Source organism: Salvelinus alpinus, chromosome 3 (assembly GCF_045679555.1).
Source record: "Salvelinus alpinus chromosome 3, SLU_Salpinus.1, whole genome shotgun sequence".
Taxonomy (NCBI): Eukaryota; Metazoa; Chordata; class Actinopteri; order Salmoniformes; family Salmonidae; genus Salvelinus; species Salvelinus alpinus.
In genome coordinates this window covers 29322815-29350665 of record NC_092088.1, presented here as the reverse complement: position 1 = coordinate 29350665, position 27851 = coordinate 29322815, and the positions used below count along the sequence as shown (strand labels likewise).

At 42.4% G+C, this 27851-nt stretch overlaps 1 protein-coding gene across 1 annotated transcript in view; it reads left to right on the top strand.

Moving 5' to 3' along the window:
• The first annotated feature begins 17667 nt into the window (after positions 1-17667).
• Positions 17668-27851, top strand: part of kcnj19b (potassium inwardly rectifying channel subfamily J member 19b) — a 47395-nt gene continuing 37211 nt past the window's right edge. Inside the window, exon 1 of the mRNA XM_071392465.1 lies at positions 17668-18764. Coding sequence (XP_071248566.1) covers positions 18096-18764 — 669 coding nt within the window. The 5' untranslated portion in view covers positions 17668-18095. The remainder of the gene's footprint in view (positions 18765-27851) is intronic.

Genomic DNA, 27851 nt, shown 5'->3' with positions numbered 1-27851 from the left:
TACCATTCAACCATTTTAGAAGGTCTGAATAATTTCCGAACGCACTGTATGTTGGTAATGATTGACAGTTACTCCAAATGGATTGAAGTTTTCCCCACTTTAGGTGATATATGAAGTGAAATATGAAGAAGTGTATTGCTGTTGTGTCTTTTGTTTTTGTCTATCTTTAAGACAAATCTCACCAGATTGGGTCTGCTGGAGGGTTGGCATGTCTCCCTAAGGATTAGCCCTCTAACTCCCTGATTCTATATCTCTGAGGTGAGATCGCCAAGATGATAGGGGAGTATAAGCCAATTTGAATAAAAACATTGTTTCAACTGTGTGTTGTGATTCTCTTTGACATTTGTTTTAGAAATCTGTATTAAGAATCCTGGCTGTAGTAATAATTTGTCATACAGTGAATAATTTATATGGATTTCCTGGATCAGAAATGTCTTAAACTAAACTGTCCTCTCTTGAGGTTATGGTGAAGGTTGCCATTGATGGTATCTAGATGCATGGAAGGGATCATTTGACCAGGAACAATGTGAACCTCACCCACTCTAACCGACTGAAGAAATGGCGACAATGGCGTTCACTATGGTCCTTCTATGGTGAGACCTGAGTCCGAACCAGAAAACTGTACATAACATCCGAAGCTATCAACTGCCTTTTCTCTCATGCCTTTTCTCTCAGGAGTGCGACATGAGCACGTGGAGTGAACATGGAGAGTGATCAGTCCAAACTTCTCTCATCCTGCTGGTGTACTGGTAAGAAAATGGACAAGACATAATGGACCATAAAGGAAAGTGGCTGCTCAGGTGAGAGAAATTGAGAGATTATCAAGGGCCATCCACTTTGAACATGTGCCATTGGGAGGACGAACTATTATCTGAAGAAGAAAATGGCAAAACGCCAGAAGGTTGAGTGCAGTGAAGGAGGGGGGTGGTCAACCATGACCGTAATTGATATATGTTTGTCCGAAATTGTTTATTTCGGGTATCAGGTTGATTGTGGAGGTCTGCAAACTGCAAACATTATAGTAATTTAGACTAGAAATGCATTGAGACACCAATCTGTCATTACCACAAATGGGCAGGGTTGGGGAGTAACGGATTACATGTAATCGGTTACATGTAAAGGATTACAAAAACGGTAACTGTAATCCGTTACGTTACCAGCAAAAATATTGTAATCAGATTACAGATACTTTTGAAAAACTAGATGATTACTTTGAGGATAACTTTTAAATTCAGAAAGGATGTTTGAGTGAAAAAATCTTTGACACTTCTCTGTTTTCTCAATGACATTCAAATCAGCATTGAAAAAAGGCGCAAGTGTAAGTTTTTTCCACCTGAGCGAGTCTGACCACAAGTCAACTATGATGACAAACCAAATGTATTTGATGTATCGCGGGAAAAGAGCAGCAATAGGCTTTTTAGGCTACAGTCCAAGCTATGTCTTCCAATGGTGGAACTGCTGTCGGCATCCAAAGAGTTACGCTTAGAGGTAAGGATGACAGCAGTGGGGATGTCTACGGCGACACGGATATCACTTATTATTGATATCTACATAGCGCAATAATGTGAATCACGCTGCTGCTTTCTCATTTAGATATGTGTGCCGTACGGATTGTGGTTGTTGTGGATAGCTGTTCACAAATCTAAATGTGTATTTGAACCCAATAATGGTTGAATTCAAGAAGTTTAAGCTGCCTATCAATCATTGTTTTTGAAACCAGTGGACAGCCAGTGAAAAATGCTCTCTTGCAACAGCTGCATAGTGCGGATCAAAGCCTATGGAAAAAGGGGGGGGGGTTTACTTGCTCAATCTAATTTATGCTGATTAAAAAATCCATAGGCCTAATGGACACATGCGCAAACTTGCACACTTTTGATAGACTTAAAGGGTGAATCTGTAACGGGGTGAGTGACTGGTTGACGGGAAGTCAGGCGCAGGAGAGCAGAGATGGGTGATAACAGGAGAACTTTAATATACACCCTGGCCCAAAGGCACAGGCGAGGCAGCACAAAGCACAACCACGGTAACATGAACCAGATTTAACAAAACAAACAAACCTAGGTTTGAAACAAACCTAGCGCAAGCCAGCCTGTAGCGTAACACCATACACAAAGAACAATTCCACACACAGACATGGGGGAAACAGAGGGTAATATACATTTAGTCTGATGAGGGAATGTGAACCAGGTGTGCAGGAAAACAAGACAAAACAAATGGAAAAGGAATTTTAATGATATCCAACAAAACAGAACACTGACAAAATACAAAATAACAAAACGACGTGAACAGACCTGAACTTGAGAACATAAAACATGAACGCACGAACAGGTAGGAACAAACGAACGAAACAGTAACGTGTGGTGAAACAAACACAGACACAGCAACAATCACCCACAAACAAACAGTGAGAACAGCCTACCTTAATATGGTTCTCAATCAGAGGAAACGTAAAACACCTGCCCCTGATTGAGAACCTTATCAGGCTAATACAATGAACCCAACATAGAAACACATAACACAGAATGCCCACCCAGCTCACGTCCTGACCAACTAAACAAGACTAAACAAAGGAAATAAGGTCAGGAACGTGACAATATGTGTTATTTCATAGTTTGATGTCTTCACTATTATTCTACAATGTAGAAAATAGTAAAAATAAAGAAAAACCCTTGAATGAGTAGGTGTGTCCAAACCTTTGACTGGTACTGTATATATAAAAATATATATATGTATATATATATATATATATATATATACAGTCGGAAGTTTACATATACTTAGGTTGGAGTCATTAAAACTGTTTTTCAACCACTCCACAAATTTCTTGTTAACAAACTATAGTTTTGGCAAGTATGTTAGGACATCTACATCTGCATGACACAAGTCACTTTTCCAACAATTGTTTATAGACAGATTATTTCACTTATAATTCACTGTATCACAATTCCAGTGGGTCAGAAGTTTACTACATGACTGTGCCTTTAAACAGCTTGGAAAATTCCAGAAAATGATGTTTTTTAGAAGCTTCTGATAGGCTAATTGACATAATTTGAGTCAATTGGAGGTGTACCTGTGGATGTATTTCAAGGCCTACCTAGAAACTCAGTGCCTCTTTGCTTGACATCATGGGAAAATCAAAAGAAATCAGCCAAGACCTCAGAAAAAAATGATAGACCTCCACAAGTCTGGTTCATACTTGGGAGCATTTTCCAAACGCCTGAAGGTACCACGTTCATCTGTACAATCAATAGTACGCAAATATAAACACTGTGGGACCACACAGCCGTCATACCGCTCTGGAGATGAACGTACTTTGGTGTGTATTGTGCAAATCAATCCCAGAACAACAGCAAAGGACCTTGTGAAGATGCTGGAGGAAACAGGTACGAAAGTATCTATATCCACAGTAAAAAAAATCAAATCAAATTTATTTATATAGCCGTTCGTACATCAGCTAATATCTCAAAGTGCTGTACAGAAACCCAGCCTAAAACCCCAAACAGCAAGCAATGCAGGTGTAGAAGCACAAGTCCTAATTCGACATAACCTGAAAGGTCTCTCAGCAAGGAAGACGCCACTGATCCAAAACCGCCATAAAAAAGCCAGACTACTGTTTGCAACTGCACATGGGGACAAAGATCGTGCTTTTTGGAGAAATGTCCTCTGGTCTGATAAAACAAAAATAAAACTGTTTGGCCATAATGACCACCGTTATGTTTGGAGGAAAAAGAGGGATGCTTGCAAGCCAAAGAACACCATCCCAACCATGAAGCACGGGGGTGGCAGCATCATGTTGTGGGGGTGCTTTGCTGCAAGAGGAACTGGTGCACTTTACAAAATAGATGGCATCATGAGGGAGGAAAATTCTGTGGATATATTGAAGCAACATCTCAAGACATCAGTCAGGAAGTTAGAGCTTGGTCGCAAATGGAAAATGACCCCAAGCATACTTCCAAAGTTGTGGCAAAATGGCTTAAGGACAGCAAAGTCAAGATATTGCAGTGGCCATCATAATGCCCTGACCACAATCCCATAGAAAATTTGTGGGCAGAAATGAAAAAGCGTGTGCGAGCAAGGAGGCCTACAAACTTGACTCAGTTACACCAGCTCTGTCAGGAGGAATGGGCCAAAATTCACCCAACTTATTGTGGGAAGCTTGTGGAAGGCTACCCAAAACATTTGACCCAAGTTAAACAATGTAAAGGCAATGCTACCAAATAATAACTGAGTGTATGTAAACTTCTGACCCACTGGGAATGTGATGAAAGAAATAAACGCTGAAATAAATCATTCTCTCTACTATTATTCTGACATTTCACAGTCTTAAAATAAAAGTGGTGATCCTAACTGACCTAAGACAGGGAATTTTTACAAGGATTAAATGTCAGGAATTGTGAAAAACTGAGTTTAAATGTATTTGGCTAAGGTGTATGTAAACTTCTGACTTCAACTGTATATATATATTTATATTTATATATATTTATAAATATATATATATATTTACATCCAATTGATTCTTGAAGAATGTAACTTATAAATCACTCATGAGCTTAGTTCAACTATCACACTCCATGAGAACACCAAATATAAGCTTGTTTTATTCCAATGTTTGTAAAAATTTGAAATGTAAACGAACCCTGTATAGGCTCATAATGTGGTTAAAACAATCACTTGTATATCATGGACGTTCAGTCCTTGCATCCATAGCTCTGTCTATTAATCTTAGAGTGGTTACATTTCTCCACGCCCATCCCTCAGCTTTTTACCAAAACAGAGGCGGGGCGGCCATTTTGTTATTGTTTCATCTGTCGATTTGCCCTTTAAACAGCCGATATTTTCAAGATATCAAAGTGTCACCAACGAAAAGGTAAACAATAGGCCTATAGCAAATGCAGCATATATCATTCATTTTTCACATGTAAATAGCACTTTCAGTAGTGCTCAAAGCATGCCATATAATGTAATCATATAGAATGCGATGGGTTAGAAGAAGCCTTCATAACCAACCCATAAAGTAAAATTTAACATCCATTTATGGCCAGCTATGTAAACTTTAACATTGATTTATCCTGCAATAGATGTCGTTCAATTGGTAACATACATTTGTGTCTTCTTCTAATGCCTCTTAAGGGGAAAGTAATCTGAAAGTAATGGATTGTAATCAGATTATGTTACTAGTTCGGGTAACCCAAAAGTTGTTACTGATTACAATTTTAGACAAGTAACTAGTAACTGTAACAGATTACATTTTGAAAGTAACATACCCAACCCTGCAAATGGGGCCCGTGATGAAAAAAGTACTGTATATCAATGCAAATCTACATTCTGCCAGAATCGGTGTGTGCTAAATTGAGGGTCTTAAAATTCGAAGTGAGAGACCCAACGTGAAGCACTAAGGACTGTCATTCTAAATTTGGGTTTGATAACTTATCAATAGTTCTAATTATGATTTGGAAAGACGAGGTTTCGAGAGACAAAACGATGGCACTAAAATGTGAGGAGAGCCACTAGATCGTAGCTTTGGCTAACCTTGCCCCAATCTCATTCTTATCAAGGTTGGTGTGAAACTGTTATAACATGTGTTCTCTCTCTTCCCTGTGAAAGTCAACATGGTTTCTAGGTCGTGTGGAACATGTGAGTGATCATTGTTCCAGATGAGGGATTGTTGGAAACTGACACATTTTTTGTAACTGACTAATTGACTTAGCAAGTTTTTAGTATGTTTTTAACTATATAAGTGGAGCAATTCATGTGTTATGGGTTAGATGGAATGATTTATGTGCAAATGTATTTGTGGCCGGAGGCAAAGTAGAAGGAATCCTGAGAGAAAGGGACCAACGCCGGCCCAGAGTAGCTGCCCAGAAGTAGATGGTCATCGTGGAAGAGGAAGCCTGCTGGCCCCTGGGTTGAGTCCGGTTAAGTGGTGAACTTTACTATAGCATTGATATGAAAAAAATCATTTTAAGACTATGACCAACAATGTGCCCTAGACCAAATTCGGGAGACCTCTTGAGACGTAGAGGAAATTGGCAATGCTAAAAGAATTGCGTAAATTGGCTGTGCAAAACAGAGAGACTCTTGACTATCTTTCGGGTGGTCAAGGGGGCACTTGTGCAATCATTGGTGATGAATGTTGTACTTTTGTCCCAGATCACTCTTCTAATATGACTGATCTCGCCAAATATATTGCCACTGTTGCTAAGAATAATTCCCCACAACCAGTGGAAGCCTGCAACTTGGTTGGAATCACTGTTTGGAAGTTGGGGATCCCAAATTGCCAAATGGGCTGCAGCGTGTTTTTTGCTTAGTTTGCCTAATTGTGTTATTTAACATGCTGTGCATGTGTGTGTATTTTTGATAAATGCACTTCCATTAATGGAAGTATAACCTTTATTATGATGATAGTATTACTATACTAATTAGATTGTATCACCCAGAATTAAGGGTTTGAAATGATGAAGTGTCTGGTTTTACATGTTGATTTCCCTTACTATAATAGAAGTATAGAACCTTTTGACAGAAGCACATTTTTAATACTTACCTTTAAATTGTGGAGAGACAGCCTTGAAAATGTTCATCTTGTCTTTTGTGTCATAAATAATCCTTGGTTCCTGCCTGTGCTAGGTGAAGATATGAGGGGGGAGCGACGACCATCTGGCAGAATGTCCAGAACATGTTCTATAAGTTAAGATAGAAGACGGTGCCGGAACCAACCCTCTGGACTATGTAACGTGTCTGTAACCAGTGTATAAGAAATCTAACGGGACGGTCCCGGGAGAGCGGACTTCCGACCGGTACTTTATGCATCCAAATTTGATTGTGACTTCTCCAGCTTGCTGGTAATAAACAATTATTCATTTAAGATTGACTTCGAGTGTCACGTGTAAAATTTCCATGACAATACCAAAGAAGAAGAAGAAGAAGAAGCAGAGAAAAATAGGACAGCTCTGGTGGGTAGGGCTTTTTCTTCTGACCAATCAGCTGAGGTATTGTCATTCTGGAATGTGCTTTCAAACAGGGGTCTAAGGTTCCGGTCTGGAAGCATGCTTTCGACTTCGCTAAATATGGATCAAATTAGTTAAAATTACAAAACTACAGCAAGGTGTTTGTGAGGAAAATGATGGGAAGAATTAAAAATAGTGTTTCAAAACCGTTACAAAGCTGATGCTAGCTAGCTAGCTAGCTAGCCTCTTTTCAATTGAAATTACATGGCTGGTTAACGATCTAGCATTAGAACCTTCTGGTTAGCCTGTATCTAGTGGTTCTTACGTTGTGTAACAGAGCAATAGGTCTCGCTATGTGCTTGTAATTTGGTTAAGACTAACATTAGTTTAGAAAATAATTGCTTGCTCTCTGTATATTTGGTGTGTAAAGTAGTTGGTTGGCTTTGCTAGTTAGAAAGCTGAGATCTCTGCTCAAGATGGCTGAAGTTAGCAAGCTTGCTAATAATGTTTTGAGGAGAACAGGCGAGCTCCCTGTAGAATCAAGACAAGAGGGGATGGGGAAGAAGATTAGATGTTCAGTTGCTTCATCTGGCTGATGTAGTGCCCAGACGAGATAACTGCTATTGAGATAAAAAGGTGAGATCTCTCAGATTATATCTTGATTAGCTTGCCAGATGTCAATGTCGAACCAATGCAAGGATATATATTTTATTGGCTTGCTATATGAGCTGTTTTTCCTGAAAATGTCTATCTGATACAGCAAGCTAGTTGTTGCGCTAGTGCAATGTTTTTTAAATGTTACAGATACAACATCATGATCATGTAGTCATGCATCTGCAGACCAGCGAGGAGGAGAAAAGCCTGCTTTGGGTGAGCTACCTAGAACAACATCAACTAGCTAGCTATAATATCAGATAGACATTTTCAGGAAAATCATGGCTAGACATAGCTATCTGTAGTAACATTATTACTTGAAACCACCACGTGCACATCATCTGTATCTTTGTTACATTCCATATTATCAAATCAAATCAAATCAAATTGTATTGGTCACATACACATGGTTAGCAGATGTTAATGCGGGTGTAGCGAAATGCTTGTGCTTCTCGTTCCCGACAGTGCAGTAATATCTAATAAGTAATCTAATTCCCCAACAACTACCTAATAAACACAAATCTAAAGGGGTGAATGAGAATATGTACATATAAATATATGGATGAGCGATGGCCGAGAGGCATAGGCAAGGTGCAATAGATGGTATAAAATACAGTATATACAGTTGAAGTCGGAAGTCTACATACACCTCAGCCAAATACATATAAACTTTTTTTTCTTCACAATTCCTGACATTTAATCCTAGTAAAAATTCCCTGGCTGTAAGAGGTGCGTAACTGGCTTCAGGGAATTCAGGCGCAGGAGAGCAGAAATGGGTAACAACCGGAGCAGTTTAATGCGGCAAAACAAACTGCACCCCGAACAACAAAATACGGGTTGAAATAACCCGTCGCAAACCAGTCTGAAGTGCACATACACTTTACAACAAACAATTCCACACACAGACATGGGGGGAACAGAGGGTTATATGCACATCAAGTAATGAGGGAATGTAAACCAGGTGTGCGGGAAAAACAAGACAAAACAAATGGAAAAGGAAAGGTGGATTTGCGATGGCTAGAAGACCGGTGACGTCGACCGCCGAACGCCTCCCGAACAAGGAGAGGAACCGACTTCAGCGGAAGTCGTGACACTGGCTTAGGTCAGTTAGGATCACCACTTTATTTTAAGAATGTCAAATGTCAGAATAATAGTAGAGAGAATGATTTATTTCAGCTTTTATTTCTTTCATCACATTCCCAGTGGGTCAGAAGTTTACATACACTCAATTAGTATTTGGTAGCATTGCCTTTACATTGTTTAACTTGGGCCAAACGTTTCGGGTAGCCTTCCACAAGCTTCCCACAATAACTTGGGTGAATTTTGGCCCATTCCTCCTGACAGAGCTGATGTAACTGAGTCAAGTTTGAAGGCCTCCTTGCTTGCACACGCTTTTTCAGTTCTGCCCACAAATGTTCTACAGGATTGTGGTCAGGGCATTGTGATGGCCACTCCAATACCTTGACTTTGTTGTCCTTAAGCCATTTTGCCACAACTTTGGAAGTATGCTTGGGGTCATTGTCCATTTGGAAGACCCATTTGCGACCAAGATTTAACTTCCTGACTGATGTCTTGAGATGTTGCTTCAATATATAAACATAATTTTCCTCCCTCATGATGCCATCTATTTTGTAAAGTGCACCAGTCCCTCTTGCAGCAAAGCACCCCCACAACATGATGCTGCCACCCCCGTGCTTCACGGTTGGGATGGTGTTCTTCGGCTTGCAAGCCTCCCCCTTTTTCCTCCAAACATAACGATGGTTGTTAACGACGGTTTTTGTTTCATCAGACCAGAGGACATTTCTCCAAAAAGTACGATCTTTGTCCCCATGTGTAGTTGCAAACCTTGGTCTGACTTCTTTTATGGCGGTTTTGGAGCAGTGGCGTCTTCTTTGCTGTTGTTCTGGGGTTGATGTGCATTTTTCACACCAAAGTACGTTCATCTCTAAGAGACAGAACGCATCTTCTTCCTGAGCAGTATTACGGCTGCATGGTCCCAAGGTGTTTAAACTTGCGTACTATTGTTTGTACAGATGAACGTGGTACCTCAGGCATTTGGAAATTGCTCTCAAGGATGAACCAGACTTGTGGAGGTCTACAAGCAAAGAGGCACTGAGTTTGAAGGTAGGCCTTGAAATACATCCACAGGTACACCTCCAATTGACCTCCAATTGACTCAAATGATGTCAAATAGCCTAACAGTACGCATGGATTTTAGAGCCATGACATCATTTGCACCTTCTTCACCGCACTCTGTGTGGGTGGACAATTTCAGTTTGTCTGTGATGTGTACACAGAGGAATTTAAAACTTTCCACCTTCTTCACTGCTGTCCCTTCGATGTGGATAGGGGGTGCTCCCTCTGCTGTTTCCTGAAGTCCACAATCATCTCCTTTGTTTTGTTGACGTTGAGTGAGAGGTTGTTTTCCTGACATCACACTCCGAGTGCCCTCACCTCCTCCCTGTAGGCTGTCTCGTCGTTGTTGGTAATCAAGCCCACTACTGTTGTGTCGTCTGCAAACTTGATGGTTGAGATGGAGGCGTGCATGGCCACGCAGTCGTGGGTGAACAGGGAGTACAGGAGGGGGCTGAGCACGCACCCTTGTGGGGCCCCAGTGTTGAGGGTCAGCAAAGTGGAGATGTTGTTTCCTACCATCACTACCTTGGGCAGCCTATCAGGAAGTCTAGGATCCAATTGCACAGGTCGGGGTTGAGACCCAGGGCCTCCAGCTTGATGTTGAGCTTGGAGGGTACTATGGTGTTGAATGCTGAGCTGTAGTCAATGAACAGCATTCTTACATAGGTGTTCCTCTTGCCCAGATGGGATAGGGCAGTGTCCAGTGTGATGGTGATTGAATCGTATGTGGACCTGTTGGGGTGGTATGCAAACTGAAGTGGGTCTAGGGTGGCCGGTAAGGTTGAGGTGATATGATCCTTGACTAGTCTCTCAAAGCACTTCATGATGACAGAAGTGAATGCTACGGGCCGGTAGTCATTTAGTTCAGTTATCTTTGCCTTCTTGGGTACAGGAACAATGGTGGCTATCTCGAGGCATGTGAGGACAACAGACTGTGATAGGGAGCGATTGAATGTGTCCGTAAACACACCAGCCAGCTGGTCTGCGTATGTTCTGAGGACACGGCTAGGGATGCCGTCTGGGTCAGCAGCCTTGCGAGGGTTAACACGTTTAAATATTTTACTCACATCGGCCACCGAGAAGAAGAGGGGGGGACGTAGTCCTTGTTAGCGGGCCGCGACGGTGGCAATGTATTATCCTCAAAGCGGCCAAGGAAGGTGTTTAGTTTGTCTGGAAGCGTGACGTCGGTGTCCGTGACATGGCTGGTTTTCTTTTTGTAGTCCGTGATTTCCTGTAGACCCTGCCACATACGTTTCATGTCTGAGCCATTGAATTGCGAGTCCACTTTGTTCCTGTACCGGCATTTCGCTTGTTTGATTGACTTGCGGAGGGAATAACTACACTGTTTAAATTCAGCCCTATTCCCAGACCTCTTTCCATGGTGAAATGTGGTGGTTCGAGCTTTCAGTTTTGTGCGAATTCCGCTATCCATCCACGGGTTCTGGTTAGGGTAGGTTTTAATAGTCACAGTGGGTACAATATCTCCAATGCACTTCTTTATAAACTCACACACCAAGTCAGCGTATAGATCGATGTTGTTCTCTGAGGCTGACCGGAACATATCCTAGTCCGCGTGATCAAAACAATCTTGAAGCGTGGATTCCGATTGGTCAGACCAGCGTTGAATGGTTCTAGTCACTGGTACATCCTGTTTGAGTTTCTGCCTAGAAAACGGTAGGAGCAAGATGGTGTCGTGGTTGGATTTGCCGAAGGGAGGGCGGGGGAAGGCTTTGTATGCATCGCGGAAGTTAGAGTAGCTGTGATCGAGTGTATTACCCTGCGCGTAGTGCAATCAATATGCCTATAGAATTTAGGTAGCCTTGTTCTCAAATTTGCTTTGTTAAAATCCCCAGCTACAATAAATGCAGCCTCAGGATATGTGGTTTCCAGTTTCAATAGAGTCCAGTAAAGTTCCTCGAGAGCCATCTTGGTGTCTGCTTGAGGGGGAATGTACACAGCTGTGACGATAACTGACGAGAATTCTCTTGGGAGGTAATATGGCCGGCATTTGATTGTAAGGAATTCTAGGTCGGTGAGCAGAAGGACTTGAGTTCCTGTATGTTGTTATGATTACACCATGAGTCGTTAATCACGAAACATATACCCCCGCCCTTCCTCTTCCCAGAGAGGGGTTTATCTCTGTTGGCGCGATGCATGGAGAAGCCTGGTGACTTAACCGATTCCGACAACATATCCCAAGAGAGCCATGTTTCCGTGAAACAGAGAATGTTACAATCTCCGGTGTCTCTCTGGAAGGCAACCCATGCTCGAATTATGTCTACCCTGTTGTCAAGAGACTGGACATTGGCGAGTAGTATACTCAGGAGCGGTGGGCGATGTGTATGTCTACGGAGTCTGACCAGGAGGCCGCTCCGTCTGCCCCTTCTGCGGCGCTTCTGAGATTAGATCCATTGTCCTGGGTGGTGGTCCAAACAGAGGATCCACTTCGGGAAAGTCATATTCCTGGTCGTAATGTTGGTAAGTTGACGTCGCTCTTATGTCCAAAAGTTCTTCCTGGATGTATGTAATAAGACTTAAGATTTCCTGGGGTAACAATGTTAGAAATAATACATTAAAAAAACGAAATAATAGTTTCTCTGTCGGTGCCATCAGTCAATATGTTTTAATATATTTGTACTGTATTGCTATCTGTCTCAAGTTGCACAAATCAATAGCATGAAGAATACTGAATTCTGTTGAATTGTCAAGTGGACTGAATTCTCATTCAAATATTGTTGTGTGTCTCTTTCAGATCACAGCTCAGCCTCTGCTAGCCACACAACCACTACCTTAGAGTGGTTGGGTAAGCTCCCTCCTGCTTGGTCTGTCTAGGGGTGACATTGAATGGGGTCACAGTGTCTCCCAACCCCCCTGTCTCAGTCCCCCAGTAACTTGGGGCCAAAGCCAGGCCACTGGTACTTTTCAGCTGGCATTTACATAACTATAGCTAACTGTGAACTTTAACACCTTCTCACAAAGCAACTGTTTTGATTATGCAGAGGTTGTTGATTCTGCTCTTTTCAAGTCCTCACTATCAGTCCTAGCTATGGAAATACAATTTCCCTAGTATAACATAAGGGTGTATACACTAGTGTAACAATGGTGCTACAGTCGATAAGCAACATTGGATGCATTGTGAATATGGGGCCCTGTGTAATGTGTGGCCTTAGGCATGCTCCCATGGCTCCAGCAGACCTGCTCTCACTTGGGGCCAAAGCCAGGCCACTGGTACTTTTCAGCTCGCATTTACATAACAATGCTAACTGTGAACTTTAACACCCTCTCACAAAGAAACTGTTTTGATTATGCAGAGGTTGTTGATTCTGCTCTTCACAAGTCTTCACTGTCAGTCCTAGCTATGGAAACAAAATTTCCCTAGTATAACATAAGGGTGTATAGTCGAAAAGCAGCATTGGATGCTTTGTGAATATGGGCCCTGATGTAATATGTGATATTAGGCATTCTCCCCAGTGAGATATTCACTGTCCCGCCCCTCCCCCACCCATTTTCTCTCCCTCTCTCTCATGATTAACCTGATCCTGTGGTTGGAAGGCTTCGTGGCAGTTATCCCTTTCGGCACACTAGTGGCCATCTTCGCTTTGTGGTTTGGCATCTCCGTGCACCTCAACTTATTGGGCAGAGGCCTGTGAGTTTCAGCTATCAATCACACTGTCTGTATGAATAGCAATTTCGGGTCATCTTACATTGTGTACATTTCCCTTCTGTGTTTGCAATCTATTTCACACTGGTATAACAATCATAGAAAACATAGCACACTTACAAAGGTCTAACAGTGTCTTGATGAGTTTCTATGCTACTCTCTGTGCTCCAGGCAGATCCATGAACATTCCTTCTTCACCCAGCCCATGCCCGGCATCGTCAAGGGGGGCATCATGCCCTTTGGTTGCATCTTCATCCAGCTAATTTTCATCCTCAACAACATCTGGTAAGAACAAGGTTCTCAACCAGGAGCATGAATTTGCCTAGTGGTGCTTGTATAATGATTCCAAAAGAAAATAACAAGTAATTAATTGATTATTAATGTGTAATTAACATTTACAATCTAACTAATAAGTAAATACTTAATCATTTATTTGAACTAAGGTCACTCAGACACTGAGCAAGGAAACTGAATTTGCTTGATTGTTGAGTATTTTCAACAACAACAAAAATTTCACCATATGTACTACATGTTTGGGTTCCTGTTCCAGGTGTTAATAATTTTCCTCATCACCCACTCCGAGTCCACCATCCTACTTTTCTACTTCCACTTGTGTGCAGAGGTGGGTGAAGCCATGCATACAGTTGAAATCGGAAGTTTACATACACCTTTGCCAAATACATTTAAACTCAGTTTTTCACAATTCCTGACATTTAATCCTTGTAAAAATTCCCTGTCTTAGGTCAGTTAGGATCACCACTTTATTTTAAGCCTGCGAAATGTCAGAATAATAGCAGAGAGAATTATTTATTTCAGCTTTCATTTCTTTCATCACATTCCCAGTGGGTCAGAAGTTTACATACACTCAGTTAGTATTTGCTAGCATTGCCTTTACATAGTTTAACCACATTACACCAGGGCACATATTCACAAAGCATCCAATGTTGCTTTTCGACTGTAATACCAGTGTTACACTAGTGTATACACCCTAATGTTATACTAGCGAAACTGTGTTTCCATAGCTAGGACTGACAGTGAGGACTTGTGAAGAGCAGAATCAACAACCTCTACATAATCAAAACAGTTGCATTGTGAGGTGTTAAAATTCACAGTTAGCCATAGTTATGTAAATGCTGGCTGAAAAGTACCAGTGGCCTGGCTTTGGCAACAAATGATAGCAGGTCCGCCGGAGCCATGGCCCAGTGAGACACGGGTGCTGGCCCAGTAGATGGAAACCCGAAAAGTCTGAGCCTTTTGGGTAAAGCACTGGGGTAAATCCAATGTGGAAATACGCCACAAGAGTAGGAGCGCTGATCTAGGGTCAGGTCCCACTAGTCAATATAATTTGATTAATTATGATCTTAAAGAAAAAACAGATCCAAGATCAGCACTCCTACTCTACTCTAAGACGCTTTGTGAATACGGGTCCAGATAAGACAAGTTGGCCCTAGCCCCACGGAACATAAGCTACTGCAAAATAATTACTGGGGGATGAGAAAGGGGGTTTGGGAAATACTTTAGCCCTGTTTACTGGCACCCCTGGACAGGGCCAAGCAGGAGGCAGTGGTTGTGTGGCTAGCAGAGGCAGATGTGTACTTAGCAGATCTGAAAGAGAGGCACAACAATATTTTTATGAGAATTCAGTCCACTTCAGAATTCAGTATTCTTCATGCTGATGATTTGTACAACTTGAAACAGATAGCAATACAGTACTAATATAGTAAAACATACTATGAAATGTAACAGATACGGAGGATGTGCATGTGGTGGTTTCAAGTAATAATGTTACTACAGATAGCTATGTCTAGCCATGCTTTTCCTGAAAATGTCTATCTGATATTATAGCTAGCTAGTTGATGTTGTTCTAGGTAGCTCACCCAAAGCAGGCTTTTCTCCTCCTCGCTGTGTATGCAAATGCATGACTACATGATCATAATGTTGCGGCTGTAACATTTAATGGACATTGCACTTGAACAACAGCAACTAGCCATAGCAGATAGACATTTTCAGGAAAAGCAGCTCATATAGCAAGCCAATAAAATGTATATCATTGCATTGGTTCAACATTGACGTTTAGCAAGCTAATCAAGATAAAAAGGGGAGATCTCAGATTCTATCTCAATAACAGTTGGCTCTCATCTCGTTTTGACACTGCATCAGCCAGATGTTTTCCTCAAAACAACATCAGCTTTGTAGCGGTTATGCTTTGTGGAAACACTTGTTTTAATTGTTCCCTTAATTTCCCTCACCAACGCCTTCATGTAGCTTTCAAATTCTGTGAATATCACTCAGTAATTTTAAATAATTTGATCTATGTTTAACACAGTGGAAAGTGTCCTTCCATACTGGAACCCTGGACCCCTGTTTGAAAGCACGTTCCAGAATGACAACAGCTCATCTGATTGGTTGGAAGAAAAAGCCCTGCCCACAAGAGCTCTTTGTTTTTCTCTGCTGCAGTTTGCTTGCAGAGCAGCTCTTAATAACCTGCTTGGGATAGGGGGCAGTATTTTCACGTCCGGATGAAAAGTGTGCCCAAAGTAAACTGCCTGCTACTCAGGCCCAGAAGCTAGGCTATGCATATAATTGGTAGATTTGGATAGACAACACTCTAAAGTTTCTAAAATTGTTAAAATTATGTCTATGAGTATAACATAACTTATTTGGCAGGCGAAACCCTGAGGGCAAACCATCCAGGATTTTTTGTTGTTGTTGAGGTGACAGTGTTTTCAATGGGTTTCTATGTGGATCTAGATTTCTAAGGCACTTGCTTGCAGTTCCTGTCGCTTCCACTGGATGTCAACAGTCTTTAGAAATTGGTTGATGTTTTTCTTTTGAGTAATGAAGAAGTATGGCTGTTCAGAACGAGGCTCGAGTCTAGTGTAATGTTGTGGTTGGGGCGCGCGATCTGAAAGCTCGCTCCACTTTGTTTTTATCCGCTATTGAACGCAGTTTATCCCGTCTTAAATTGTATCTATTATTTACGTAAAAAAATACCTAAAGTTGTATTAGGAAAGGTGTTTGAAATGTTTGGATCTAGATTACAGGTAACTTATTAGATATTTTGTAGTCATGTTGCACGAGTTGGAACCGGTGTTTTTCTGAGTCAAAAGCGCCAAATAAATGGACATTTTGGAGATATAACGACGGAATTTATCGAACAAAAGGACCATTTATGATGTTTATGGGACATATTGGAGTGCCAACAGAGAAAGATCTTCAAAGGTAAGGCTTGAATTATATCGTTATTTCTGAGTTTTGTGTCACGCCTGGTGGGTTGAATTATCATGTCATGTGTTTGTTTGATGGGGTGCTGTCCTCAGATAATCGCATGGTTTGCTTTCGCCATAAAGCCTTTTTGAAATCTGACACGGTGGCTAGATTAACAAGAAGTTAAACTTTAATTTGGTGTATTGCACTTGTGAATGTATGAAAGTTAAATATTTCTAATATTTTTTTATTTATTTTGCGCTCTGCCATTTCACCGGATGTTGTCGAAACGTTCTGCTAGCGGAACCTCTAGCCGTAACAGGTTTTAAAAATAGTGACAAAACTCTTGAGTGTGCAGATTCGACATTGGCAAATGTAGTTTTGATTCACAGAAGAAGATTCATCAGTCGCAACAAGCCTAAATGAGTTGCATTCATTCTCAAATTGAGTTGCATGCTTGCAAATCTTATAGCATTTATTCACCTATCAAGTTACATGTTTGCAAGTGTTGTTGTATTTATTCTCAAAATAAGTTACAAGTTAGCAAATATTTTTTTGCAAATACAAAACTGATTAGGGCTATACAGGTGCAACTCATATTTTAAATGTGCAAATCGTCCTTTACATGCCTGTAAACTTATGTCTTCAATTTACTTCCATAATTGTAGGTTTCACTATAACCTATCAAATTGAGAGTTACACTTCCAACCACGTATCACTAGGGGGAACTAAATAGTTATGGATCAAATTGTCAGGGTCCTGGAAATAAACATGATTATAGCTTTACTGTATCATAGTAAAGCTGTTTTGTTGTATGTCCGAATTAGTTACGTGCAAATGTCACACACTGAACCCTCTAGGCCTAGGTAAATAATATTATATTGATAGTACAGTGGGAAAATAGAAGAATATGAACCATAAGTCCTTGGCGCTATACTGTAACTTTCTCTGCTTATACCTGATTGGGTTGGACAATGAGGCAAATTCACCCTCCCTCCTTCCCTCCCCCTACAGCGACAAACACACTATCCGCTACATCTGTCAGAAAGTGCCGCAGTTCTTCAGTCTATCATCTGTCTGAACGCGTGCCCAAGCAGACAGCAGCAGCTTGTGGCGCGAGCCCGAAGAACATGCGATGCATGGAGTGGTCTCCGGCGCGGAAGGAGGACAGTCGGCTTGGATCCGTTTTGGGTTTTTCAAGAACACATAATGTGCATCTTTCAGTGAGCTTCTGTCATAGTGTCACATCACAACAACGATGTGAAGCCCGGGACTACATAAAAGTTGGCCAACGAGGACTGAGGTGTCAATAAATGCTGGAATGCGTATTTATTCGACTGATCTATGGATTGTGATGTATATTTTTTGTTACCACTATTAATTAACCTACGTGCAGGATCATCTCATGACGAGCAAGTGAATATTATTGCATCTCTTGGATAGTGGTGCCAAGCCTGCGTAAAGCCTATTTGGTTCAGCGCAAATCGCTCATTATGTCTGCGATACGCAGGAAATTTGGCGAGGACTACGAGGTAGTGAACACCAAACGGGACACGACTGTCTCTGCACCCGTGAAGAGAAAGCGCCAGCGGTTTGTGGAGAAGAACGGCCGCTGTAACGTCCAGCATGGTAACCTTGGCGGGGAGACAAGTCGATATATCTCCGATCTTTTCACAACGCTAGTCGACCTGAAATGGCGGTGGAACCTACTCATATTTATTTTAACCTACACGGTAGCCTGGCTGGTTATGGCATCTATGTGGTGGATAATAGCCTACATCCGTGGTGACATCAAACCACAAGGCCACGACTCGTCATACACCCCGTGCGTCGCGAACGTCTACAACTTTCCGTCCGCTTTCTTGTTCTTCATTGAAACAGAGGCTACTATCGGCTATGGTTACCGCTACATCACAGAAAAGTGTCCCGAAGGCATTCTTCTTTTTCTCTTCCAGTCTCTCCTGGGTTCTATAGTGGACGCATTTCTAATCGGCTGCATGTTTATCAAGATGTCCCAGCCGAAGAAGCGCGCGGAGACTCTCATGTTTAGCCAGGATGCCGTTATCTCGCAACGGGACGGGAAGTTGTGTCTCATGTTCCGAGTGGGGAACCTGCGGAACAGCCACATGGTGTCGGCCCAGATCAGGTGCAAACTTATCAAGGTAAATGTTTTCTAATGTTCCAATCGTCTCCACCCTTTTACTCTCGTCCATTTGGGATGTTATGCCAATACTATTGTAAATTGACTGCAGCGTCATAATGTGTGTTACACAACTCAAAACGTATAGCAGATTTTAGGTCAGTTAAAGTCCTATTTAGTAAATTCAAGGGATGAATTGTGTTTTGCCCATTGTTTTCTATGAGGGCTTTTCAGTCATTTAAATTAATTTATCCTCCAGTATCGACTGAATTCCCTGTGGGCCACTAAATTATATGTCCTGGCAGGTTACAATTACTGCCTTAGGCTGCAATGTGTGTTTTGGAATCGAAGTGGAATTAGTTCAAAATTGAACTAAGAAAAAAACTCTCTCTCTCTCTCTCTCTCTCTCTCTCTCTCTCTCTCTCTCTCTCTCTCTCTCTCTCTCTCTCTCTCTCTCTCTTCTCTCTCTCTCTCTCTCTCTCTCTCTCTCTCTCTCTCTCTCTCTCTCTCTCTCTCTCTCTCTCTCTCTCTCTCTCTCTCTCTCTCTCTCTCTCTCTCTCTCTCTCTCTCTCTCTCTCTCTCTCTCTCTCTCTCTCTCTCTCTCTCTCTCTCTCTCTCTCTCTCTCTCTCTCTCTCTCTCTCTCTCTCTCTCTCTCTCTCTCTCTCTCTCTCTGTGTGTGTGTGTGTGTGTGTGAACTGCAGTAGCAGTGAGTGGGTGAAATCACTGGGGAAGCCAAGCCAGAAAAAAGCCATATTACAACCTATGTGTTGTGATAATGGCGTTGTTTGCTCTGAAACCTGTTAGTTCATATGCCTTGCGACCGCGATATATAGGCCTAAGGCAGATACAATAAGAAGACAGTGGCAGAATAAATTCAACCACACCTTGGTTTCATCACAAAACCGGAGATCAACCTTCGAAAGTCTGATATCAACTTTGGAGGGGAGAATTACATTACATTTTCTCAAGAGATATTCCTGAGGGGGACACCAAAAGTACTGTTGTAACACATAGCCTACGTTGTAATATGTTAAATGTATGTTGAGGAACCATAATTACTATTACTGGATAATTGATTAGTAGATAACTGAAGGGTTGTCCCAACTTGTTCAAATGTTTAAATCGTTATAGTACTACTAATACTAATAGTTATAGCAGTGTTCCTTATCAGTCCAGTATGTATGCAGGTATTTGTATTTACAACCAGCTATACCAAGAAAGTCCAGTAGGTGGCAATGACATCTTGAGTACACTGTGTATGGGTGCAGTTTTCGTAAATACAATGGGCATAGTATTTGACCTTTCTATTTAACTTTTTCTGATACATTTATATAGTCATTAAATATGTGCCACTGGCCTGAGTGCACTACAATAGCTTTACAAGAACAAAAAGATCAAAAGAAGTACCGTTTCTAAAAGCGAAATAACTACTTCAATGAATAACCCAAATAAATCTACCAAAATATCCTTCAAAAATACTTATTTATTGTTCAGTCAGTGTCTCAACTCTTCAAACAACAGCTATGGACAAGTATGTCACACAAAGCATGCAATTTTAAATAAAATAAGATACTAATTATTTATTTTAAGTGTACTGTCATGTATTAAAAACTGAAAACTACTAAACAAAATAACAAATATCATACTACACACCAGGGGTTCTCAAGCAGGGGTTTGTGGACTCCTAGGGATCCCTGGTGTAATTGCAAGGGGTCTGTGAAATAAAAAAGTGTAATAAACATATTCAGTACCACAAGGATTCCAGTAACTTTACATATAATATAGAGGGGGTGGAGGTCTCTGAGGACCGCTCAAAACCTTGCCCGCCTTGCCTCAAAATATGCAGGGGTTCCAGTACCCAAAAAAGGTTGAGAACCACTGCTATACACACTACTGAACAAAAGAACCGTACATATGTTTGCGGGTTTCAATGGATCCAACAAATTGCTGGCAGATATTTTCCCTCAAGACTGTCCAGCCTGTCTTTATGTACACTACAGACAACTACGCCGTTCAGTCTCTCTTGACCCATGCTAAACCGTAGCCAAGTCTTTAACCTGCGGAGTGCACTGAAACTCCTCTCAGCCTCAAACGAAGACACTGGCACCACAAACAAAATTCTGATCAGCACCTCAACTTGGTCAAACAACCCCTGCACCTCCACTGGAAGTCTCCTGAGGACCTCTGCTGCCTCTCCACTGCTGCTACAGGGGTATTTGTTGCGAAAGAGAGGCAACTGCACTGAAAGAGAATCTATGTTCAGCTCAGGGTACTGATCTAGAGACTCATCCAACTCCCCCGTGAGAAGCGCTCTTTCCAACTTTTGCAGGACGTTTAGACTGTCCTGGTCAAAACGTTCGCCAAACTGAACCTCACACCATCCAACACGTCAAAAAATTCTGCCCTATAGTGATCCACTGCTTTGCCAGCAAATAGTCTTGAGTGTGTCTCAATGGATTCAATGGATTCAATCAATGTTGTTGCTTTCTCATACAGTGCAAGGTAGCTTTTGTCATTTCTCGTGCCCCTAAGAGATGACCGCACACACTCGACTGCAGCCTGCATACCAGAGACAGTCTGAGTTTTCTTCTGCAGTGAAATTTTTAGGCACTCAAGCTCTCCAAGAACAGCACAGGCAAGTGTGAGGCCCAACATAGTCTTGCCTTTACTGAAGTGCTCAAATAAGCCACTGGCAGCTGAAGCTGACTTGGATGCAGTTTTTGCCATCTCCTCTAGGCTGCTTAGTACCCGCTCATACTGCCCTAGCGCAGATCTAATAGCAGTATTCTGCACAGTCCACCTTGTTGGACATAGGGGTTTCAGGGTGGTCAGATGTGTATCTTTGGACGTGGCAATTGATTCAAACATGCTCTTAAACTTTCCTAACTGGCCATAGAGGACACCGAACTGATGGACCCAAGAAAGGGAATCCTGGATCAGTGGGGAGGCTGAGCAGCCAGCCTGTGTAATCAGATTTACACAGTGTGCTCCACAATGCACATAGAGGGCTAATGGCTGCTGCCTCCTCACAATTTCCTGTGCACCTGTGTATTTTCCTGCTATGTTTGAGGCACCATCGTAACTCTGCTCACGTAAGCCAGACATGGGCAAATTGAGCCTCAACAACACATCAGTTGCCACTTTCGCAATGCCCTCGCCTGTTGTCTCCGACACAATGTATAGCCCAAAAACTCCTTGTGAGGGACAAGGCCATGGTCAACATAACGCAGGCAGACACTCTCCTGTTCAGCACCAGAGACATCTTGAGTACCATCATCAATTACTGAAAATTGTACAATCGGAAGAGACCTAATCTCAGCTGCAATGCCTCGAATGACTGTATTGGCCATGATGTTCAGAATTTCATTCTGTGCTTTGGGGCCTGTGTACATTGTGGTACGCTCTGTTAACCACTTCAGTAAAATGGGATCATCCTCTTCTGCCCTAAGTTTCAAAAGCTGGTATAAATTTCCACTGTCATCCGTGTGGCCTCTAAAGGCTTGTCCTTGTCTTACTACATGCCGCACCGAACAAAAAATATTCGTCAAGCAATGCCTTGCGTCCTGCTGTTTACCCCACGAGTTGGATAACTGGGTACTGATTGGATTTAGCTGGTGTGCTGTTACAGTTACAAAGTGGAGGTGGGTTTGTCAGTTTTGATGTGCTGTGAATTTTTCAAAGTTTTTTTCTCCAGTTCCTAAATCTTGCACTAATGAAGGCAGTATCCACTCTTTGGCCAAAAGATGGCTGGCTTGAAAACCCTTGGCAACAGTGAAAACACAACACTCCTTTTATTGATGGATTATAATGCAGCCAGGGGAAATCGTGAAACAATTTCTCTTGAAATGTCAACACTGTTGGCAGGAGTTTGCGGTTCTATAAATTGTGGGTGTGGCTGATATGGTTTTGTGCCATCACTGAGGTAACTGGAGAATGCTGTGCCACTGTCCCCTATACTGGTCCTGCTGGAAACAAGTTTGACAGCTGGTCCTGCCGTGGCTGTGACACTGTCCTCTGAAGTCTCTGTCCCTTGCTCTTTCCCTTTCACTACCCTCACTGACTCACAGTCTGTTTCCTAGAAAATAAATAAGGTGTTTGCCATACTCCTAACTACCGGTACCCAAAACTACACAATTAATCACAACAGCAATACCATTGCCTTAAAAAAATCTTAGTTCAGTCACCAGTTTAAGTTGAGAGTTGGGGTATCCATGGCATTTTTCAATTATGTCCCTATTTTACAAGTCTAAAAAAGAGAGAACCTTTCATAATGTTGCCAAACAAAGACTCACTAAACGTACCTGAGACTCCCTGTCTCTGCCAGTCTGTCCCTGCCTATCTGTCTCCAGCTCTGCTGTCTGTGTGCCATCTGTTGCCTGCTCTGCCTAATGACATCATTATGAAACATTTCCATTAGCATTTGATTTATTTCTTATGAACATTTGATCAACTAGTCTTTGAGATGTTAGGCTACTAGGGTTCTAACTTTGCGCTTTTGTGTACTGAATAATGCTCTGATGTCCGTCTATTTTATTTTTTCTGCCATTTTTCTACCTGGCTGGCTACACACACACACACACACGATCTATAAGGTAGCTAGCTGGTCAGCTAGCAAATGTGAAACGGATTGCAGTGACAAGGGTTGACAGCTGTATGAGATCACCATTTACACAACGTATGCTGCAACCTTTTGTAATTTTAATATAGTTCATGTTTTTGTTTTCTATTGGCTGGCTTCCCACAATAGCTGAATTTGCAGAGCTAGCGAGCACCAGTTTAGTTTCTGTGGTGTTTGCTATAATCTTTGCTATCGTCAGTTTACGCCAAGATCGGCACACAGGTGCTTCAAAGTCCCCTAGCGACAATTTAGCTTTTTGCAACGAGACCATTAAAGATATTTAAAACAATGGTAGAAGAGAGTGAAGTTCTGTTCAGTTTGGAGTTCTGTTTATCGCTAACCTTGTCACAGGGACTTCAAAGCACCACAGCTGCATGCTGATCTTGGAATACACTGACGATTGCAAAGATTCCATCTTTGACGACGCCACATAAATGGAATAGGAACTAGCTAGCTTGCTAGCTAATGTTTGCTTTTAGTTTGCTTGCTAGCTTCGTGTGAACCCTGCCAACATAAAACGAAATCGCTATGGTGCGATTGACTGGATCAACCTCACATTAGTTACGTGCACTGAGTGCCTTTCAGACGGTAGACACGAACCCTCTGTCACCTTGCCAGCTAAGGAACACTACATTGCATTGCTAGCTTCTCTCATTGACTCCAATTCAAATAGCTGCAAACACTGGTTGATGTTACTGTAGATAGCTAGCAAACATCAGCTAACCGCTAGCTAACATAAAGAGTGGCCTGTAATTGAATACAGTGAAAATGAAGACAGGTGACGGTTATAAATGTGTTTTCTTGTATTGAGTGGTAGAAGTAAAGAAATGTCTAACATATCCTTTGTTTGAACTACTTTCTGGAGGTCAGCCACCAACGACAGACTCTGTCAGATTCCCTCACATGCACAGTGCCTGTATCATGTGTCACTGCTGAGGGCTGGGGGGGTGGGAGGCAGTGGATCAAACCATTGTGAGGCAAAGGGCGGGGGTTCGCAATCTTTTGAAACTTAAAAAGGCGCTACTAAGTGTCTATAATCAGCACAAGCGCTTTCTTTGCGTATTATTAATATTATTGAAATGACAGTGATCACAGTGATATATTGGGGGGGACAAATCATATTTTTCCCAGGATGGGGGGGGTCGTGTCCCTCTTGGGATTTCCGCCTATGCTACAAAGTATATTGCATGTAACAAACAGTTACATGACCTACAGAATGGTCAAGCAAGTTAATGTTTCCGACATTTTCGGACCACTAAACAACTATTGATTTAGAACCAAAGAGAGTTACCGCAAGTTGCTAAGAAAACAGGAGCTACCTCCACTATTCCAGCACCATTTCAACTTCAACATTTCAACATCATCAACATCGTGTGCACGTTCGTGCAAGTAGAAAAAACATGTTGACACTCACCCTACTTGTAGAGAAACTCCAATGCCATCCTCCTCTCTTTCATGTTGACGAAACGGTCTATCACTCTGTCATATAGTGCACACTTTCATTTTTTGTTGTCCTAGGCCACATGGCTAAAATGCTTGCTCGCTAGCCTAACTTTCTTTCATGGGCAATGATAGCTAGTTAAGTTAGCCTTCTACATCTAGCTACATATTGAACTTCCACTCTCTCAGGCCAGGGGCACAATGTATGCATTTATTGGATCAGAATCGCCATTATAATCATTAGCCAGTATGGAGAAATAAGTTGAACCAGAAGTCCAAATCCCTATCTCCGTCCATTGTTGATTTAGAAAAGGGACAATTTGAGATTTGAACACAACGAGATGCACAACGAGTTTCTGTCAATGACGTATCAAATCAAATCAAATTTTATTAGTCACATGCGCCGAATTCAACAGGTGAAATGCTTACTTACGAGCCACTAACTAACAATGCAATTTTAAAAATACAGACAAGAATAAGAAATAAAAGTAACAAGTAATTATTAAAGAGCAGCAGGAAAATAACAATAGCGAGACTATATACAGGGGGGTACCGGGACAGAGTCAATGGTTAGTTGAGGTAATATGTACATGTAGGTATTAAAGTGACTATGCATAGATGACAACAGAGAGTAGCAGTGGAGTAAAAGAGGGGGGGGCGGGGGGGCAATGCAAATAGTCTTGGTAGCCCTTTGATTAGATGTTCAGGAGTCTTATGGCTTGGGGGTAGAAGCTGTTTAGAAGCCTTAGACTTGGCACTCCGGTACTGCTTGCCGTGTGGTAGCAGAGAGAACAGTCTATGACTAGGGTGGCTGGAGTCTTCAACAATTTTTAGGGCCTTCCTCTGACACCGCCTGGTATAGAGGTCCTGGATGGCAGGAAGCTTGGCCCCAGTGATGTACTGGGCCGTTCGCACTACCCTCTATAGTGCCTTGCGGTCGGAGGCCGAGCAGTTGCCATACCAGGCAGTGATGCAACTAGTCAGGATGCTCTCGATAGTGCAGCTGTAGAACCTTTTGAGGATCTGAGGACCCATGCCAAATCTTTTCAGTCTCCTGAGGGGGAATAGATTTTGTCGTGCCCTCTTCACAACTGTCTTGGTGTGCTTGGACCATGTTAGTTTGTTAGTGATGTGGACCCCAAGGAACTTGAAGCTCTCAACCTGCTCCACTACAGCCCCATCAATGATAATGGGGGCATGACCTGTCCTCTTTTTCCTGTAGTCCACAATCATCTCCTTTGTCTTGATCACGTTGAGGGAGAGGTTGTTGTCCTGGCACCACACAACCAGATCTCTGACCTCTACCCTATAGGCTGTCTCATCGTTGTCGGTGATCAGGCCTACCACTGTTGTGTCATCTGTAAATTTAATGATGGTGTTGGAGTCGTGCCTGGCTGTGCAGTCATGAGTGAACAGGGAGTACAGGAGGGGACTGAGCATGCACCCCTGAGGGGCCCCTGTGTTGAGGATCAGCATGGCGGATGTGTTGTTACCTACCCTTACCACCTGGGGGTGGCCCGTCAGGAAGTCCAGGATCCAGTTGCAGAGGGAGGAGTTTAGTCCCGGGTCCTTAGCTTATTGATGAGATTTGAGGGCACTATGGTGTTGAATGCTGAGCTGTAGTCAATAAATAGCATTCTCACATAGGTGTTCCTTTTGTCCAGGTAGGAAAGGGCAGTGTGGAGTGCAATAGAGATTGCATCATCTATGGATCTGTTGAGGCGGTATGCAAATTAGAGTGGGTCTAGGGTTTCTGGGATAATGGTGTTGATGTGAGCCATGACCAGCCTTTCAAAGCACTACATGGCTACAGACGTGAGTGCTACGGGTTGGTAGTCATTTAGGCAGGTTACCTTAGTGTTCTTGGGCACAGGGACTATGGTTGTCTGCTTAAAATATGTTTGTATTACAGACTCGGACAGGGAGAGGTTTGAAAATGTCAGTGAAGACACTTGCCAGTTGGTCAACGCATGCTTGCAGTACACGTCCTGGTAATCCATCTGGCCCTGCGGCCTTGTGATTGTTGACCTGTTTAAAGGTCTTACTCACATCAGTTCAGAGAGCGTGATCACACAGTCTTCTAGAACAGCTGGTGCTCTCATGCATGTTTCAATGTTATTTGCCTCGAAGCGAGCACAGAGGTAGTTTAGCTTGTCTGGTAGACTCATGTCACTGGGCAGCTCTCGGGTGTGCTTCCATTTGTAGTCTGTAATGGTTTGCAAGCCCTGCCACATCCAACGAGCGTCAGAGCCTGTGTAGTACGATTCAATCTTAGTCCTGTATTGACGCTTTGTATGTTTGATGGTTCGTCGGAGGGCATAGCGGGATTTCTTATAAGCTTCCGGGTTAGAGTCCCGCTCCTTGAAAGCGGCAACTCTAGCCTTTAGCTCAGTGCGGATGTTACCTGCAATCCAAGGCTTCTGGTTGGGGTATGTACGTACAGTCACTGTGGGGACGACGTCATCAATGCACTTATTGATGAAGCCAATGACTGATGTGGTGTACTCCTCAATGCCATCGGAGGAATCCCGGGACCTATTCCAGTCTGTGCTAGCAAAACAGTCCTGTAGTTTATTATCTGCTTCATCTGACCACTTTTTTATTGATCGAGTCACTGGTGCTTCCTGCTTTAATTTTTGCTTGTAAGCAGGAATCAGGAGGATATAATTATGGTCAGATTTGCCAAATGGAGTGCAAGGGAGAGCTTTGTATGCATCTGTGTGTGGAGTAAAGGTGGTCCAGAGTTTTTTTCCTTCTGGTTGCACATTTAACATGCTGATAGAAATTTTGTAAAACGTATTTAAGTTTCCCTGCATTAAAGTCCCCTGCTGCTAGGAGTACCGCCTCTGGGTGAGCGTTTTCTTGTTTGCCTATGATTGAATACAGCTCATTGAGTGCGGTCTTAGTGCCAGCCTCAGTCTGTGGTGGTATGTAAACAGCTACGAAAAATACAGATGACAACTCTCTAGGTAGATAGTGTGGTCTACAGCTTATCATGAGATACTCTACCTCAGGCGAGCAATAGCTCGAGACTTCCTTAGATTTCGTGC